The sequence below is a fragment of the Arctopsyche grandis genome, chromosome 1 (genome assembly GCF_051622035.1).
Source record: "Arctopsyche grandis isolate Sample6627 chromosome 1, ASM5162203v2, whole genome shotgun sequence".
In the NCBI taxonomy this organism is placed as follows: domain Eukaryota; kingdom Metazoa; phylum Arthropoda; class Insecta; order Trichoptera; family Hydropsychidae; genus Arctopsyche; species Arctopsyche grandis.
In genome coordinates, this window is record NC_135355.1 from 25,212,709 (window position 1) to 25,231,632 (window position 18,924).

At 31.5% G+C, this 18,924-nt stretch overlaps 4 protein-coding genes across 6 annotated transcripts; 1 reads left to right on the forward strand and 3 right to left on the reverse strand.

Moving 5' to 3' along the window:
* Positions 1-974: 974 nt before the first annotated feature.
* Positions 975-3,644, reverse strand: LOC143909135 (kelch-like protein 26). Its single transcript, XM_077427069.1, has 10 exons — positions 3,358-3,644; positions 3,093-3,247; positions 2,798-3,000; positions 2,530-2,724; positions 2,290-2,451; positions 2,041-2,196; positions 1,826-1,974; positions 1,547-1,751; positions 1,281-1,467; positions 975-1,207 (listed from the first exon to the last, which is right to left on the reverse strand). The coding sequence occupies exons 1-10, from the start codon at positions 3,483-3,485 to the stop codon at positions 1,050-1,052; spliced, it is 1,698 nt and encodes a 565-aa protein (XP_077283195.1). The 5' UTR covers positions 3,486-3,644; the 3' UTR covers positions 975-1,049.
* Positions 3,645-4,416: 772 nt separating this feature from the next.
* LOC143920302 (kelch-like protein 28) lies at positions 4,417-7,652 on the reverse strand. 2 transcript variants are annotated; one of them, XM_077443128.1, is made up of 11 exons: positions 7,424-7,652; positions 6,934-7,073; positions 6,709-6,863; positions 6,431-6,633; positions 6,158-6,346; positions 5,922-6,083; positions 5,547-5,699; positions 5,307-5,458; positions 5,023-5,227; positions 4,764-4,950; positions 4,417-4,677 (listed from the first exon to the last, which is right to left on the reverse strand). In XM_077443128.1, exons 2-11 carry the CDS (start codon positions 7,059-7,061, stop codon positions 4,523-4,525), a joined length of 1,689 nt encoding a protein of 562 aa, XP_077299254.1. In that variant the 5' UTR covers positions 7,062-7,073; positions 7,424-7,652; the 3' UTR covers positions 4,417-4,522. The 2 variants fall into 2 exon arrangements, with proteins under 2 accessions (XP_077299254.1, XP_077299262.1); XM_077443136.1 differs by having other exon boundaries at positions 6,934-7,152; positions 7,424-7,484.
* Positions 7,653-8,379: 727 nt separating this feature from the next.
* Positions 8,380-11,615, reverse strand: LOC143909228 (kelch-like protein 26). The gene is made up of 11 exons (XM_077427146.1): positions 11,555-11,615; positions 11,070-11,205; positions 10,830-10,990; positions 10,546-10,748; positions 10,271-10,468; positions 9,977-10,153; positions 9,761-9,907; positions 9,497-9,660; positions 9,223-9,427; positions 8,967-9,153; positions 8,380-8,583 (listed from the first exon to the last, which is right to left on the reverse strand). The coding sequence occupies exons 2-11, from the start codon at positions 11,189-11,191 to the stop codon at positions 8,432-8,434; spliced, it is 1,716 nt and encodes a 571-aa protein (XP_077283272.1). The 5' UTR covers positions 11,192-11,205; positions 11,555-11,615; the 3' UTR covers positions 8,380-8,431.
* Positions 9,969-17,267, forward strand: LOC143909270 (kelch-like protein 1). 2 transcript variants are annotated; one of them, XM_077427296.1, is made up of 11 exons: positions 9,969-10,175; positions 12,835-12,964; positions 13,034-13,194; positions 13,270-13,472; positions 14,119-14,316; positions 14,416-14,595; positions 14,671-14,823; positions 14,906-15,054; positions 16,528-16,738; positions 16,812-16,995; positions 17,063-17,267. In XM_077427296.1, exons 2-11 carry the CDS (start codon positions 12,840-12,842, stop codon positions 17,224-17,226), a joined length of 1,728 nt encoding a protein of 575 aa, XP_077283422.1. In that variant the 5' UTR covers positions 9,969-10,175; positions 12,835-12,839; the 3' UTR covers positions 17,227-17,267. The 2 variants fall into 2 exon arrangements, with proteins under 2 accessions (XP_077283422.1, XP_077283342.1); XM_077427216.1 differs by lacking the exon at positions 9,969-10,175 and having other exon boundaries at positions 12,440-12,964.
* The last annotated feature ends 1,657 nt before the right edge of the window (positions 17,268-18,924 follow it).

The window sequence follows — 18,924 nt, forward strand, 5'->3', positions numbered from 1 at the left end:
GTCTAATTTTCAACAGTAATTAATCTGTCGTGAAATACATAAATCTTAGGTCTATAATATAATGAACGTTTTTACACCGTTTATATTTTTACACAGACATCTAAAGAAAATACCCTAAAACAATTCAGAAAAAAATTGCTGATTTCGATGAAAGACGGTATAGAATTAAATATTTTATCCGAAACCACACAGTAAATATTTGCCACATCAATCAGGATTGAACCCCCTAGTTTTCTATCACTAGCAAACAAATTTGTTAGACACATTAGCGACAGAACATTTACTATGGCTATATGATATTATATTAATTTTAGCTTTATATTTTTTTAATTCTATGCATATGTGACTGACGAAATTTCTATTTTATTCAAATATATTTTTTTTATAAAACGAACATTTGTATAGTTGAGTATTTGTAAAGTATTATGTATTTTCCGTTGTAATATATTATGACTAGTTGGAATATATTCCGTCTAACCCACGTGAGTTGATTGATATGTTGAATTACATTCCAACCGGTAAAAATATACCACAACTGAAAATACAGCTCAACTAAAAGTTGGTTCCAGGATAAATGGAGAGGTTAGGTTTTTGTGAAAACGTCACTTCGCTAGTAAATTTATTTTGAAAGTCACATTTTTGTTTTTAACACATTCTTAGAGTCATCATAATATATGTAGTACTCATTATCTTTATTCCTAAATTATTAACACATTATTGAATTCTAAAAATTCGTAAAAACATCAGAGCTGCCAAAACTAAACTGTTATATTACACTTGGCGCACATTGTTGAAATTGTATTTGCGTTTGTAGAGTTACAATGTACTACTTGTATTCGAACATGAATGACCTAAAACGCCAGTTATTACAACCAAAAATACACTTAAATTGTAACATGTATACTAATTTTAATACTTGGATAGTTACATATACATATATGTATGTTTAGTTGGAGATAAAAAAATGACAATTTAGGGATTTAAACAATTATTTATTATTTTTAAATCAATTATAAATATACATCGGATAAGCAATGATTACAAAGTTTTTAATAGCAAAATTTTACATTCTTTATCATCTTCCACGGTACTGATACAATATTCGAAATTTCACGCGAAGAATTCAATGGTCCGGTAATCTTCCATTCATTTTTATCGACATCGTATTCTTCGACAGTCGTTAAAACTTGTACTCCATTAGCACCACCTAAATATTAAAATAAAAAAATAACTAATTGTAAAAATTCCAGCTAAATACTCGGTTGATCTCGATCACATACCAACTGCAAAAATATTTCCTCCCAAAGCACCACCCGCAACTCCGTATCTAGGCGAACTGATATCAGCTACAAAGGTCCATTTATCTGCGACCGGATCATATCTTTCCACGCTGGAGAACTTTTCAGTTATGTGAGTGTTTAATTGTCTGCCACCTATCGTGTAAATATGACCACCAATCGCGGCTACCTATTAATCAAAGTACACAGAGTTATGTACATATATCTAAAATTGAACCGAGCCAAAACACACAAAAGCGACCTCGTACCCCAGGCCACATTCTCTTAACGTTCATCGATGCACACAGTTTCCATTTTCCGGAAATTGGGTTGAAAGCTTCCGTTATAGATGAGGCCGCACCTGTCCAACCTCCAACCACGTACATTTCGTTATTCAACACGGCAACTCCGCATCCGCTACGACCCGTCGACATGGAATCTACGGTCGTCCACACATCCTTTTCAAGATCATACCTTTCCCCAAAATAAAGTTAAATAAAAAAATATTCCTGAAACATCTTCATATCATTTATAGCGTGCTATCAAACCTTTCAACAGTCGCCAAATTACCAGTGTGGTTACTTCCTCCTGCGGCATAGAGAAATTTTCCCAAAACTGCAACTAAAGGATGGTCTCGTGGCACTTGCATCGTTTGCAAAGCTTTCTTTTCACCACTCGTTAAATTGAAACTCTCTACCTGCAAATGTTTTTGTGATGTTTAAGACACATTCACTCACACTTTTGTATCAAAAACTCTACTCACATTATTGTGAATTCCTGCCGACACGGAGAATCCTCCGATCAGCAATAAATTCTCGTCTACTCGAACAACGCTGTAATTTCGTCTGTCAATCTTCAAATCGGCAAACTTTGACCAACTTTTTTTCGACGGATTGTAAATTTCAACTATGGACGAACTCTAAAATTTAAGTGATATGAAAAACAATTGTACATATGTGGATGATTATTATAACCCCGAAAGACAAAAAATATTTCAATAAAAAATATGTACTGAATCTGTCCAAGCACCAACTGCAAGAATTGTTGAAATTGGCTCTCTTGGTTCGATTTTGACCCTTTTGTTGGACATATTTTGCCATTGTATAGCTTCTGCTATCAAGCGTTCACATTGCGCTTCGAGTCCACATAGTGGACGAATTTCATCGGTTATGATCTGAAATATTTAATTATTTTACTCCATTTTGAAATACATTACAATAAAATATAAATTAAAATCGCATATTAATTTCACCTTTTTCGGTAAAAGTGGCAATTTTATGAAAGTCAAAATTAGATAGAGATCCTCTATTCGATTTTCCCTATCGTATTCCAACCACTTCTTAACACCCAACCAGACGTCCAATTCAGAAGAAACGTCAAGTTCACACTTTATCAAACTAATCACATGAGAACAATCCAATTTAACAAAATCTTTAGATCGAACAAGCTGGAATTTTTACAAAAAGATGATATTTTATTTTGTTATATTCGAAGTGAACACACGTCATATGAATACATACCTCTTTAAAATGATTTCTTGCAAAATCCAAGCCAAGGTGCTCGAGGATTGTACAAGAGAACAATTTTGCAAGAGTTGTGATTTCGAGACAATTTTTTATATCAATCGATTCTTCTAAAAAATGACAGCAAGCTCGAACTATCGGAACTATTTGTAACGATCCAGCTAAATTTAGCAAATCTTTTACGTTGTTTTCACAAATTTCTACAATAAAAATTCATAATTATATAATATTTAACCTACGCAATTTTTGTACGTATGTGTGCTTCAATTGTACATTCACAACAATTTGATACCTATATTTCCAGTATAGCAGTAATCAACAAGCATATTCATATTTGTCGAATCTATGTCATCGAAAACTAATTCTTGTACGTCAGTTTTGTTTTCGTTGAGATGAGATTTGAAGTGATCGCTTGATGCTGTCAGCACTGCACTGTGAGCGTAAATCCTACATTATTAAAGATTATAAATATTATAATTTGCATTTTATAGAATATAAATATAATAAAAAATATTATTTAATTGTGATGCATCCTAATATTTTCATTTAATAATTACTTCTTTCCCTTGATTGATATTTGAACATCGCAAAATTGACGCTTTAGCTTCATCTGCTGTAAACGCTCCAATATGTATATGGAATGTTGAGGATTGTGAAACTTTACAGCTCTCATTGGATGGCTCATGACGGCTTATATGTTGAATTTCAGAAAAATCGAACCAATTATTAACTTTCAAAGGAAGTCGTCTTCACCTTGTAAAGGTCTCAATAAAACTACATTGCCACAAATTTTACAGTATATATGTACAATGTACATATGTACGGGTATGTGCATTCATACACTATTTTTCTATGCATGGTTTTGTGGTTTGGTTTTCATACTTGTACACAAACGATAACAACTTATATTTTTGCAGCAGATATGATATTAAAGTTTGATATGTACTACATGTATCATCATCACATATATAATTTCGCTATTCCATATGTGTATCTGTGTGTCTGAGATAACGCTCGCCGTACTATAATAATCGTTTAGAGTCAACATAATGTGTACGTAGGCTAGACCGATGCGATGCGATGTCACCCATGCGATGATATGTCATCGGGTACAACCCTAGTATATGTATGTATATGTGATATTGTAACGTAGAGATTAAGTGGGTGGCACTCATGGGCCGATGCTTCACGAGCGCTAATCACCTGATCTCTCGTTCGCGCCACAATGGCCTCAACGTATAGAGGAGCCGTATGTTGCGGCCAATAGGATCGCGTGAATCATTGACCAATAGGCTCTCAATTATGTATGTATGTGTATACATAAATTTTGGGCGCTCTCAAATTGTAAAGCATTCCGAGCTGGAGATCCGACGGGTGCGGACCTAATAAACCACTTCTACAACACTACTGCGTCTTTCTCTCTGATCCTGGAAACCCCTCTTCACGTCCACGCAACAATATCAAAGTTTTTTTGTTAATAAAGGCTATACTCGTATGTATGTGTATGTATGTATATATGTACATATGTATGCATATACATTATTTTAAAACACTTTGATTCGAATTTTCTATAGGTTGGATATATTTCTTAGCTTTTCAAAAAAAAAGACATTTTTCAGTTAAACATTTTAATAAGCATTCATTTTCATCAACATCCGCAACATTGTAATTCAAATTCAATTAAAAATCATCATTGAATTTTTAACTTAATTGACATAAAAATCACATTTTGATTTGATTCTTCAACACCTTCCAAGGCACCGATATAATATTTGTTATTTCACGCGGATAATTTAACGAAGCCATTATATTCCATTCATTTTTGTCCACGTCGTATTCCTCTACTGTCGTCAAAAGTATACTCCCATCACCACCACCTATGTATATACAATTCAGGACGAAAAGTTAGTTTAAAATATTTCATATTTAATTAAAATTCAAAAATAAAAAAGATAATACAAACCGACTGCATAAATATTCCCACCCAAAGCGCCTCCCCCAATTCCGTATCTTTCAGAACTTATATCAGCTACAAATTTCCATTCGTCGGCAATCGGATCATACCGTTCTACGCTAGAGTATTTTTTAGTTATGTTACTGTTAATTTTTCTGCCACCAATTGCATATATATAGCCATTGCTCACAGCTAACTGTTGATTAAAATAAATTGAGAAAATATTGATCTCAATTAATAAAAATAGTAATCAATACGTAGCACATACCCCTAACCACATCCTCTTAATGTTCATAGACGCACACGTTCTCCATTTTCCCGAAATTGGGTTGAAAGCTTCAGTCACAGATACTGCTTTTTCAGTGCATCCTCCAACTAAATAGATCTCGTTGTTTAATACGGCAACTCCGCATCCATGACGGGCTATAGATAAAGAACCCATACTGATCCAAGTATCATTCTTCAGATCATACCTTAAAGTGAATTTCAACTAGAACAATGGAGATTATTAAAAAATATCAACACTCATTACAAATAGCCATGTAATCAAACCTTTCAGTCGTCGAAAGAAAACCATTCTGGGGACTATAACCTCCAAAGGCATACAAAAAATCTCCCAAAACTGCAACAGCGGGATGCTCACGGGGTTCTTTCATCGGACTTAGTGTTTTCCGTTCGCCAGTTTTCAAGTTATAACTCTCTAGCTGTAAAAATTTTACGCCATATATTTAATTATTTTGTTCAGACACTAACGTTTGTAATAAGTAATATTAAATATAATATTTCACTCACGTCATTTACGTATTTTGCTCCATGGTATCCTCCAATAAACAACAAGTTTTCATCAACAATCGCAACACTGTAAGCAGTCTTCTGAAGATTTAAGTCAACGAGTTTTGACCAATTTTTCTTCGTGGGATCATAAATTTCAACAATCGATGAACTCTAAAAATTTATTTTATTTTCTTTAATGTGTAAAAATCTCTTTTATTAATTTTATATTGCAAAAAATTTACTTTTCTATTATAAAAAATAGCTTCATGACAACAACACGATGAAAAAGTCATCGTTGAATATTCAGCTAAATTAAATATTAGAAATACGTCATTCTAATAAATTTTGAATCGTATTTTATATCAAAGGATGTGTATTTAAAACATAACCAACATAAAAATCCCAAGAACCAACGGCCAGCATTGTAGTAACATGGTCTTGGGAATCAACATTCAACTTTTCTCCACACTTGATTTGCCATCGAGCAACGTCTGATACCAATCCTACACATGTGGGGTCATTTTTGCATAACGGGTAGATTTCACTGAGAAAAACCTGAAATTAAATTGAAATAGACAACGACGATGCGAATATATTTATTATACCGAGATAATATTCCCATGGTATACTTGTGATGGTATAAGTGAGAGTTTTGTGAAACTTAAAAGTGTGCAAAGATATTTCATTCGATCTTTTGAATCGTAATCTAGCCATCTTTTTACACTAGACCACACGTCAGAAGAGACATCAATTTCACAATGTATCAATTCTGCCAATTGGTCCAAGTCCAATTTGACGAAATCTTCTGAACGAATTACCTAGTAATTACAAGATTTTATAAAATGTAACTTAAATAAATCTCATGTACATTACCTATATATAATATAAGCAAACAATATTACCTCTTTGAAATGTTCTTTTGCAAAATCCATACCTTGCTGTTCAAGACGGTGAGAAGAATGCAGTTTTGAAAGCTTTATAATCTCAAAGCAATTTTTAGTATTCAAACATTTTGCTAAGAAACGACAGCAAGCGCCTACTACAGGAGTTATTTGTAGGAAACCTGCCAATTTCAGTATATTTTTAACGTTATCCTCGTATATTTCTACAAAGGAATAATATCATATTACGTTAGTTGTATAATGTAAATATTCCAAGTTTCGTGACGCAAAATACCCACTGATGCTTTTCGTATAACAATACTCAATCAGCACTTTCATCGTTCCTTCGTTAACATCATCAAAATGTATTTCATACATGTCCGTTTTGTTTTTGGTAAGGTTCGATTTAAAATAATCGCTCGATACTGCCAAAATCACACTGTGGGCGTATGTCCTGAATTATATTAAAGAAAAATCAGAACGGTTATTTTTTCCGAAAAAAAACCCTCAAATTATTTTTTTACTTATTTCCATTGATTGATATTTGAACATCGCAGAACTGCCGCTCTAACATCAATTGATATATGCCATCCAGGGTATATTTTGAGTCATAAAAATTGTTAAACATTTCCATTTTCTCCGAGTCACACATGATCTTGAAAATCTAAATATTTTGAACTGGTATAATGTACATACGTTCATATGATACGTACATCTGATTTGAATACACTTTACAAGAATTGCTATTTAAGAAAAATAAAATAATGATACTGAAGTATTAAAAATATTGTTGATATTGAAATATTATTCATCTAAAGGTGAAAGTTTTAAATTCCAATGGAATATTTCATGAAATATGCAAAATGAAGATTTGCTAATTAAATTTTAAGCGAAGTTGCTGCATAATCAATGCTACGGCAAACAATTCAGAAGTATTTTTTCAAACATAAAAAAGTTAATTTTTTTAAAGCCAATGGTTTTATACTTGTATATATTAAACAATGTTATTATTACCCTATTAGGCCTTAATGTATCTCAACTATGTATGTTCACTTTAAGAGGTCGCCACCAAACTAAAACACATTAGTAAAAATATTTATTAATATAGTACATTTTATGATTATTCACGTCATTCATACTGCTTTTGTGGTTTTTCTGCTAATTATAGCACGGTTTCATGATGAAATGTCTACGAACACAGCGTCTAACGATACAACTTCGACCACAAAATTATTACGCGACTAAACGGTTACGGAAAAAATGCTCACGGACAAAATGATTACGCGACATAATGCTCACGGACGAGCCTACATATGTACATTGTAGGCTCGACTGGCTTACCTAATATTTATTTATTAATATTTCAAATATCCTCAAATAAAGTCTTCGTCGCCGTCGCTCGGTCGTTAAGCTTCTGCCCAACACTGCGCCGGGTTCGATCCCATAAGCTGACTTCGATTGAAAAGAAATTTTCTGAGTATATCTGTAGTGCTGCTGGTCAGACCTGGATATTTGTGACTCCAGGTTGATGTCAGAGTTTGCCAATTTTCTCTGATTTCATTGTTGAAACGGTTCCCGATTAAAAATTGGCTAAAATTTATCCTATCTACAGCCTACTATGTTACCGCTATTTTATTATGATTATGTACAATTCATAGATGTCTCGTAATTCAGCGACTTGCATAATAAAAATGCTTTATTGTTTGTAATTGCATTGGGGAATTGTAAGGAAGGCGCATTGGGGTTTACCTGTAAAGCCTTTCTGGTATAAAATGTAATAAAAAATAAAAACATATAATTTTATTTGTATATATAATCATTTTGTCGTAGAAGTTGTGTCGTTAGACGTTTTGTCCGAAGATGCTTCGTCGTAGAACCTTATAGCACACTAGTCGAAACACTAAACAAACATAAACATTTTTTTAATGTAGATATCCATAGGATTTGGTGCTTTAAAAAGGCAAATGATTATAATGACAATAAATTTATTTTGTATAATTTATTTTAAAATTTTAAACACAATTACACAAGTGTATGATCTAAATAGCTAACAGGAACGTTCAATACACACATCAATTCTCTTGGTATTAAAGGCGATTCTAAATTCTTCCATTTATTTAGACCCACATCGTACAGCTCTACTAAACTTAAAGCGACACTTCCATCGGCTCCTCCTGTAAATTTAATATGTTTTTATTTTTTTTAGTACATGCAGTTGGAATTTAAAAAATATTTGTTTCGCATTTCTAAAGAGCAGGTTAGAACAGAAGTAAATCTAATCTCTCATATAAATCGACGAAATATTATGCCTAACTTTTTATATCAATATCTTATTTTTCATTTGATGTTTATTTTCCAAGTCACTAATAAAATCTTCCAAAAAAAAAGGTTAAAGACAAAATTCGCACCATAGTAAATTTATAATATCAAATTACAAATGCATTCCCTACTATGTTATATGTACACAGTTTACGTGATTGCAATGCTTATGTTATGTGATGACTAACATACACATGTATAATATTTGTGTACATAAATGCAACACAAAAAAAATTACCTATGACTATTAGATCATTTCCCAATGCTCCTGCTCCAACTGAATAACGGCCACTGCTAATATTTGATATAATTGTCCACGTGTCGGTAACAGGATCATATCGTTCTACACTTGAGATCCTTTGGTCAGTAGGATCGAAAGATGCTATTCCACCTACTGCGTACAAATATCCATTCAAAGTTGCAACCTAATAGTTAAAAATGTTATATTATTATACGTGTTGAATTCCAAATCGTAGGTGTGGGCCATCACTTACTCCAGGTACACATCTTTTAGTAATCATTGAAGCACATTGTCTCCATTTTCCAGTTGCGAAACAATAAGCTTCTACCACATCCATGGCTTTATGAGTACCACCTCCTACAACGAAGAATTCATTTCCAAGTAATGCTCCTCCACAACCATAGCGGCCAGTGATCATTGGAGTGCCATAGCTCCAAATTTTCGTAATAGAGTTCCATCTATTACATATAAATATAGTTATTACATTATGTATACGACTAAATGTTTTAAAAAAATATTTCACTAACATTTCTACCGAGTCCATTACGATTCTACCAGTCAAAGAAGCAGTAGAAGATCCTCCAAATACGTAAAATTTGTCGTCTTTTCCGATTACCGTTGGAAAAACTCTAGCATTTTGAAGTGGTTGAAGAGTGGTCTTCTTTCCCGTAATTAAATTAATACTCTCGACCTTTTTATATTTAATAAAAATTGCAATTACTATTGTACTATATGCACACGCATCCGTAACTAATCTATGCACATATGTATGTATATAAAACGTTTCTTACAATATTTACAGCGTCATGTTTCCCACCAATGAACATCAATTCATCGCCCATAAGTCCAACTCCACTACCATTTCTGTCGATTCTAGTTTCGGCATATTTTTTCCAAGTACCTGTCGACACATTATAAATTTCTATGGTCTGTGTCGTCTGCAAAAATAATTTTAATTTCAAATATATATCATAATAAATTAAAGTTATTTTAACCCACATACGCACAGTTCCATTCCAACCGCCAGCAATCATTATCGTTTTTAAGGGAAATCGTGGTCTTGTTCTTCGATAACTTAATTGTGCTCTTTTTGTCGGTATCGTTTGCCATTGTATAGCTTCCAATATCAACTGTTGACATTTGAGACTTCCACTACAAAACGGCTGCACTTCGTTGAATAGATACTGAAAGTATAAATCATCGTATGTATGTATATTAAATGATGAGTTTTTAATATAAATATGTATATTAAAAAATCGACAATTTATATTCAACGCAGTTAAAATATAATACAAATATACCTGTAATGGTAGCAAGGCCAATCTGACTAATTCCATTAGTGACTCTATGTGTTGCTTTCTATTATCATTATCATATTGTATCCATCTTTTAACGGCTGCAAATATTTCATTTTCAGAATTCACTCCAATATTATCCATTTCAATCAAATTACGCAAGATTATGATGTCAAGTGTTAAAAAATTCGCACTTCTTGAAACCTTTTATCGTGAAAGACAGATATATAGTATTATTATTCTTGATTGGTATAATTTATTATATTTGTAAGACAACTTACTTCTTTAAAATGTAGTCCTATGAATTCGGAAGCTTTTGTTTCTAGTAATTCATACGAATGTAATTTACCTAATTCGAATAAACTTAAGCAATTTTCAAGGTTGATAGTATTAAGCATAAAGCGGAAACAAACTTTAATAACTGGTCTCAATCTTATAAAATTTGCTACAGATAAAATATCTTTCACACTGTCCTTTTTTAATTCTAAAATTAATAAAAAAAATCAATCAATCATTATTATTATTAGTATGATAACTTGAAATATTTAAAAATATATTTTTTTACCAATTTTTCCTGTATAACAAAATTCAAATACCCTTTGAACAGCGACTACATTTTTATCTGGAATATTGATTTGTTTTATTTGCTCATTTTTTTGACCTTCAGTGAACTCAATATTTAAATGTTCACTACTCGATGCCAACACAATAGAGTGATACCAAAATCTGATACGAAATATTTAATTTGATTTTAAGTATTTTAAACATACATAGAAATAATTTATAATACTGAAATATAACTTACTTTTGTCCATCGGCTTGTACTTCGACGTCACATAAATTATTTTTCATCATGAATTCGTACATGATACCCCAAACTTTCACCAAATGATCTTCATCTACTGCAATTTCCGTAGTGTCACACATTGTATTTTAATTATCTGAGAAAATTTAGCATAATAATGTAATGAGATTTGATATTTGAAAGAGGCATAGGCTTTTCTTCATCTCGAGAAATATTTCAAATAATTTAACAATATTTAAAAATACTTTAAAATAGTTAAACAATACTTAAAAATACTAAAAAAAACAGAAAAAAAAATTATTCTGCTTTTCCGATATTCTGGACTATCGAATTAAAAGAAGTTATAAGACTTTGTGAATTAAGTAAAATAGAAATAGTTTTTTTGGAACTGAAAATTGGATTTCTTTCAATTTCAAATATAACGGTTGATATATTTGAAAAAACATAAAATTGAATGATAGCAACAGTATCACATATGTACATACATGTATAGATACTTTCACTATTAAGACCCAACTTGTATTATTGACGCACCAAATTATACAAACCGTATTCAAACGTGTTGACTTATTATTTTTACTATCAACATAAAAAAAAGAAGTGATAAGGAAGTAAACATGTTTTCTATCGTACATATCTTTGTTTATTAAAAATATTGCCAGTTTTTCTAGATTCAATTCCCATTCGTGTATTGTTTTTCTTATTCTCTATACAGTCATTGAATGATTTTTAGCAAAACGTTTGGTTTTCGAAACAAAACTTTCATGCTCTAGTTCTAAAGCGAAGCTAATTTTCTCGTTTGGTTTGTATAAGCTTTCAGCTTTTAATTGCTAACAACCTATGCTAAGCTTGGGGTTGTAAAACAATAGCAGCTAGTGGTCAACTTTTACCCCTGTTGTTCAATAATAACCGCATTCTATTGAAAATACTCCATAATTAATTTTCATTCACAATTAAAATCTGATAACAGTGCATTTATTGTTTATTTTTTTATAACGATGATTACAGTAATTTTTTTTATTTTTTTATTTTTCAAACTAGAAAAAAATATTCACGGAATTGAATAAATGCGGTTTTTTGATAATGACCATAAGTATCCTTTATTATTATATTATCTATCTCAGCTGCACTTCCATTGATAAAGATATTTTTGCACTCTAAAAGGATGTTTTTGTGGTTTGGTCAGAAATATGTACGTACAAATACATATGTTAAGCATTGTTATATAAATATGATATATGCAAATAATATAATTTCACAAATGTAAGTCTATCATATTATTACAATTGAAACTTCTGGCATAGATTTTTCAACTTCCGATTTATAAATATTTTAAAATATAGTATTCGAAAGAAAACTCATAGCCTACTGATGATTTCAATATTCGTTTTGAATCGTGAAATTTAAAATATATTTTTAATAATCTTACCTGAATCAAAAGATTAAAAATTGTGTTTCGAAGAAAACTCAAACTATTATTTTATTTTCGATATTTTTTTGTTATTTTCATAGTAGTAACGTAAGTTATTCTGCGGTGATTCTAACCGCGAATAAACAACAAAATAAATAATAAACTTGAAATAAACAGATTCACATATTTTGATTCAGTTGCACCGCGTCGGTTAAAACATATGCACATACATACATACATATGTACATAAGTACATACAAGTTGCAGTAATTCAAATTTAGTGCCAATCATTAAATTATAATATACATTTATTAAAAAAAATTCTATACATACATATAAAATTATTTCGTGAAGATAAGATGTGTGACCACTCAACAACTATGTTTGACGATGTCGAGCATGCAAAACGAGGATTCGACATAATGTACGAACTGATGTTGCAACCGAGCTTTTGTGACGTAGAAGTGGCTGTCAACTCACATAGGTATTTTATTTTTTATAAAATTTTTTATAAAGGTTGTTCAAATATACTAATTTTTCGTTCAATTTTAAGCTATCCTGTCCACGGCATAGTAATGGCCGCCTTCAGTGACTATTTCAAAATCAACATAAATCAAAATTGCTGCACAAACCAACGCACAAAAGTTACTATTAACAACGTTGACTGGGACGCAATGAAACAAATCATTGAATACTGTTACACTGGAAAAATTGGTTATTATTATTATTATTTCATAATCTCATTGGATTGAATGTTAATTGTATTATTTGATTTAATTCAAATTTCAGAACTCCGTACGGATACCGCAGAAAAAATAATGAACGTAGCTGGAGTGCTTCAGATGCCGTCACTTTTGAACGGATGCTGTGAATTTCTGAAAAATATTATCGACAATAAGAATTGCATTCGCATAGCGAAACTTGCTAATTTGTACTTTTGTTCAGATCTAAAAGAAATGGCAGATGAATTCTTGTACAATAATTTCACGGAGGTATGTATTTTTACACGCGTACTTCATTTCGATAGTTACAATTTCATGTAATTTGTAATACTTATTAGTAAGGGATTTTCGATTTTTAAAATCTGGTTTTTAAGATAAATTCGAAACATTCGAAAACCGGTTTTTTAGCCACAAAAAGTCAGTTTTTTTACATTTTATTTCTTAGCATATATTTATTATTTTTTCAAATAAAATTTAAACTTAATTATTGATTAATTTGAGAAACCCCGACTCATCATACATGAAGATGTCAATCTATTATAAACAGATACATACATACGTATGTATGTATATGAAGACGTCACTTTTAAAGATTCTCTTCTTTGAACAGTGGCCCATTCCGCTCATTTTCTACACCAGATATTCTCAAATATCCGTGATACCTTTATTAAAAAAAAATCTGAAAAAGAATTAATTAAAAACTAAATCTGATCTAATTTAGCATATATTTAGATGTTATTAAGTCTGTCAATGTTTGGATTTAAGTTTGAGCATATCCGTATCGAAAATCGGGTAAACTTTGTGTTTTGGAAAATTCAAAACCAAAAACCATTTTTGTATAAACCCTATAAAATATAATTGTATAAAACCTATAAACCTCTGTAAAATTATAATTTCTTTATATTTTCCATTGAAGATTTCAAAGACAGATGAATTCCTCCAAATGGATTATGCTCAATTATTAGAAATGTTGAAAAGTGAAGACCTGAATGTATCTCTGGAAAAATGTGTCTTCGACGGTGTCAAAAGATGGACAGAACACGATTATGCTAATAGAAAACCACATTTATATTCATTGCTCGAATTAGTTAAACTACCATTGCTTCCTGCTGAGGTTTAACACTATGTCAATTTGTCAACTATACATATATGTGTATATGTAAAATGTGCGGAGATTTAATATGTAGATAAATTTACTTACAAATGATTTTAGACACTTTTCGACGAGGCTGACCCAATGTGCGATCGTAAGGATCCTTGTTTTAGACTTATTTCACAAGCCATACAATGGCAAACCATACCCAGTAGAAGAGCACAACTTGATTCTCATAGGAACACACCTAGAAAATTGGTCAACGTCGCTTTGGCCGTCGGAGACTGGAATAATAATGGAGTTCAATACTATCATAATGCGATTTATACTTTATATTTTTAAGTAATTAAATAATTAAACGCATTTAACTTTCAGCCGGCCTCTTCTGTCCAGATGTATGAACCGGAAACGAAAGCTTGGTCGCCGTTCATGACTTTAAATACGTCGTTGGCAAACTTCTGTACTGTAGTTTTAAACGATGAATTTATAGTGTTGGGTGGATTTGAAAATGAACAGTTCTTTAACTCGGTAAATATATTTATGTAATTATATGAACGGGTTTTTTTAAAAATCTTTATTATTAATTAATCGAAATTTTTAATCGTCACAGGTTGATAGTTATAGTATTAAAAATGGTGCGAAGACTTCATTGCCTCCTATGCGGGAGATTCGATATCGTCCAGCTGTGGCAGTCATCGAAGGAATTTTATATGTAGCTGGAGGTTCCATTAGGCAAAATGTCATCAATTCAGCTGAAAAGTAAGTAGTATATTTAATTGATCATAAAATTTACTATAGTATATTAAGGTAGATTGAAAACAGCGTAATGTGGAAAAGACGTTCTGCAAAATCCGCAAAATGACGTTTCACAAAGTTCGTAAAAAATAATATAACAATTCTTAAAAATATATTTGAATTGCCACCGACCTATTAAAGCAGTGGTTCTTACCATTTTCAGTGAGCCGCACCCCTTTGAATCTGAACATATAATATGTTCCCGCACCCCCTTGAAAAATGAATCTTGGAATCTTTAATTTAGAAAAATTTTATTGCAAGCTTTTTTTCTTAGCGCATACGAATGCTACTCGATAGGACACTTGCGCTAAATTATTGTTGCGCCACATAATTTTGTGATTATACCACTGGCATCAAATCGAGCCTTCTTTTTCTTCAAGATTTTCAGACTACGACCTGCACCTTCACCATGCACATGCACATTGTTGAAATGTTCTTACAACTTTGAAGGTTTAAGATTGCAGTTAAAAAACATTTTGGAACATAAGATGCATTGAGGTCGTTGGTACCATATTTTTATGTTGTACAAGTGAATCCGTAACCAACATAATAGTCTTTCCATTGGTATTTTTTTGACATGGTGGGGTTTACTAAGGTCAAATGATAATTAGAAAGAACGTATAAAATAATAATAATATGTACTTCAAAAATTTGCGAAAAAAATTATTACGTTTGTGTGATCATTATATCCTATTCGGGCTTTAATCGCTGAACAATTAAGTATGTATTTGTTTCTGCTTTCAAATGGTAGATAACGTTTGCAATCCAAATTTCGTGTGTGTGTGTACACATGCTAGTTTCAAGAATCTACCTATAGTTTTTTGCTATCTGCCACTGTCGTAAAAACAATTGTAAACAGTATACCAGTGAAGACGTTGGTGTGCAAATTCTGAGAAAACTGTCGTTATTATTTGCGAGAAATGAGGAGAGAGCTTGAGGCGATAGCCATAAATTATATTATTTTAGTTATACTCGTAGCTACCCCAACCCCTTCGTCACGAAAAAACTTGGCCGATGTCATCGAATATTTAAATAGTTTTCCTCCCGCACCTCTTGATATGCATTTTTGCACCCCATGGGGTGCGCGCACTCCCAGCTAAGAACCACTGCATTAAAGTTTGTGAAAATCATGATTTATATCGATTTTCGAATGTTTTTTTTTAATTTCGACATCGCTTTGGTAGTTTTTTTTTTATCATATAAACAAAATAAATTCACATTTAAAAAACCTCACATGGGATATTTTTTCAAATTACTGAGGTATGAAAAAAAATCTGAAACTTTGTCGGGTGTATGTATCTCAGGCGCCATTATCGATGTTCCTTAAACATTTTGATATCATAAATGAAGAATAGTATTTAATATTATTATATTATATACAAATCACTTGTATGATTGGAAAAAAGTAATTAAATCGTTAACTCTATTATATAATAGATACAATCCGAAGACTAAGGAATGGAGTAATGTTAGCCCGATGCCAACAGCGAGGCATGAGGTTGGTTGTGTTGTTTTCGAAAACGAAATGTTCGTCATCGGTGGTATATTCAATTCTGCGTACAGTTTTGATGCCGTCGAAGCCTACTGTCCCCAAAAAGGAAAATGGAGAAAATGCGCCCCGACCACTGTCAAACGAGGATGCCCTGCGGTGAGTGATATCATAGCAGAAAATTAATTGAAAGTATACACATTTATATAAAATAACTATTTTGAATTCACAGGTTGCTGTTCTCGGAGGTTTCATATACGCTGTCGGTGGAGTCCAAATCGGTCCAAATCGAGCCAATTTTCTAAGTGCTGAAAGATACAATCCAAAATTAAATACTTGGACCGCGATTGCAAACATCAGTGTAGCCAGATACGCTTCAGGAATGTGCAGTATAGGCAACAGTTTAATTTTAATTGGTAGGTAAGCAACGATCTTTAATAGTATTGCACAATGGATTGAATTATATTATTTCATTTTTTTTAGGTGGAAGCAATGGAAGTGCAACGATGACTGATTGCGAACAATACGATCCTTCGACTGATAAATGGACTCCTATAACGTCAGTGGGAAATAGAGGGCATTTGAGCTTGATCGCTATTCCAAAAAAACGCTTGAATCGTATTAAACCTAATTCTGTAATAAACTGATTTTCCAAAATTTGAAATAAAAATTATTATATTGAATGCTATTTTTTTTGTTTTATTCCAGCTTGAAAATCAATTTTATCATTGAATTGTGTACATACATATGTATATTGAACCACGTTTATAACTTTTGCGGTACATATTTTTAATTGATGCATTTCCATAAAACAATATTGGAACTTGATTATTGGCCAAGTGCAAAAAACATTTTTTTTTAATTTAAAACGTATAAAATAAAGTTATTACATAATCAAGAATAATTCCGAATTTTTTATTAATTTGTTTAATAAATCAATGGTTTCGTTGACAATATATGATGTATGCCACTTTCAATTATAACGGCTCATTTGTAAAATCGATAAATTCCTATATGTATGTACATACATATTTATTTAAAAAAAAAACACAAACCAAAAAGCATTACAACTTATGTACATATGTATATAACATTGACACAAAAAAGTTTCGAAGATTAATAACAGCCGAGAAAAAAATTAAATAAAAACAAAGAAGAAAAACATTAAATACTGGTAGATACGGAATATATGAATATATGTATGTACATATGTATTATTAACAAAAATAACAATGAGCAACAAAAAATCACGTTTTTGAGTTACCAGAGCGGAGACTAACCAATCTTTACTAAGTTTGACCCACTGAATTCGAATATGATATTGATTTTTGTTGGTGGGTGATCGTTTACGAGATATGAGCGTTTAAAAAAATCCACGATTTTTACAGTTTTTTTGGCTTTTGCGGTCTTTAACTCAAAATTTAGGATTGTTACGCTCAAACGGCAAACGAGAGTCCCACCACACGCGCGTAAGCAACGGACTTGCCATCTCGCTTGCACAAATGCTTCTGTTATATGCATACGGGAACTGAACGAAAATCTTTCTTACGCAAAAACCGCTCGAGTTAGTACGTTTAGATAACAAAAAAAAATATTGAGATAGAAAACCAATCCTTATAAACGTGGTGAAATAAAAAAATTGCCAAATAAATGAAAAATAGCACGGAAAAAAAATCCGTAAAAAAAATATATTTTTGACTTTTAAAATTCGCTAGACAATTAATTAGAAGTATTTTAAAGCAATGAAATATAAAAATTAATAGAGACCGCAAAAGCTAAAAAACTGTAAAAATCGTGGATTTTTTTAAACGCTTATATCTTGTAAACGATCACCCACCAACAAAAATCAATATCATATTCAAATTCAGTGGGTCAAACTTAATAAAGATTGGCTAGTCTCCGCCCTGGTATTTTTTTTTGTTGCTCAGTGAAATCAAACAACAGAAATTCAATTGAAGAAAAGGAACAACAAAAAGAGTCAATATGTGGGGGAATATTTTTAAAAGAAGAGCAAGATCTGTATATATGTAAATAGATTAAAGGAATAGTTGGCAGTACAGGGACTTATATGAAATAAAAAATAATTACGTAGGGATCTGATTGGACATTGGAATTGGATCTTACTTAATAAATAAAGACTATCAAATATGTAATTTAAAAGCTTAAACATACATATGTATGTGTCTATGTTTATAAGGAATAAGAATTGTATTACATACATATTTACATACATACTTATGTAGATATCTCGGTAGATACATGCGATTATATTTTATTTTTTTATTTGTAAAATTATCTACACACGACACTGTATTATCTGCACACGAAACTGCACACGATTCCGA

Excerpts from the sequence above, each read along its gene's own strand:
- LOC143909135 (XM_077427069.1), bottom strand. The coding sequence starts at position 3,485 with ATGAGCCATCCAATGAGAGCTGTAAAGTTTCACAATCCTCAACATTCC. Across the intron at positions 2,725-2,797 it reads CAAGAAATCATTTTAAAGAG|CTTGTTCGATCTAAAGATTT; the intron begins GTATGTATTCAT and ends TAAAAATTCCAG. Across the intron at positions 1,975-2,040 it reads CGGCAGGAATTCACAATAAT|GTAGAGAGTTTCAATTTAAC; the intron begins GTGAGTAGAGTT and ends AAACATTTGCAG.
- LOC143920302 (XM_077443128.1), bottom strand. The coding sequence starts at position 7,061 with ATGTGTGACTCGGAGAAAATGGAAATGTTTAACAATTTTTATGACTCA. Across the intron at positions 6,084-6,157 it reads TCTCACTTATACCATCACAA|GTTTTTCTCAGTGAAATCTA; the intron begins GTATACCATGGG and ends ATTTAATTTCAG. Across the intron at positions 4,951-5,022 it reads TTAAGAGGATGTGGTTAGGG|TTAGCTGTGAGCAATGGCTA; the intron begins GTATGTGCTACG and ends TTTAATCAACAG.
- LOC143909228 (XM_077427146.1), bottom strand. The coding sequence starts at position 11,191 with ATGTGTGACACTACGGAAATTGCAGTAGATGAAGATCATTTGGTGAAA. Across the intron at positions 10,154-10,270 it reads TGGCCTTGCTACCATTACAG|TATCTATTCAACGAAGTGCA; the intron begins GTATATTTGTAT and ends TTATACTTTCAG. Across the intron at positions 8,584-8,966 it reads AAATGATCTAATAGTCATAG|GAGGAGCCGATGGAAGTGTC; the intron begins GTAATTTTTTTT and ends TTAAATTTACAG.
- LOC143909270 (XM_077427296.1), top strand. The coding sequence starts at position 12,840 with ATGTGTGACCACTCAACAACTATGTTTGACGATGTCGAGCATGCAAAA. Across the intron at positions 14,317-14,415 it reads TACCATTGCTTCCTGCTGAG|ACACTTTTCGACGAGGCTGA; the intron begins GTTTAACACTAT and ends AAATGATTTTAG. Across the intron at positions 15,055-16,527 it reads GTCATCAATTCAGCTGAAAA|ATACAATCCGAAGACTAAGG; the intron begins GTAAGTAGTATA and ends ATTATATAATAG.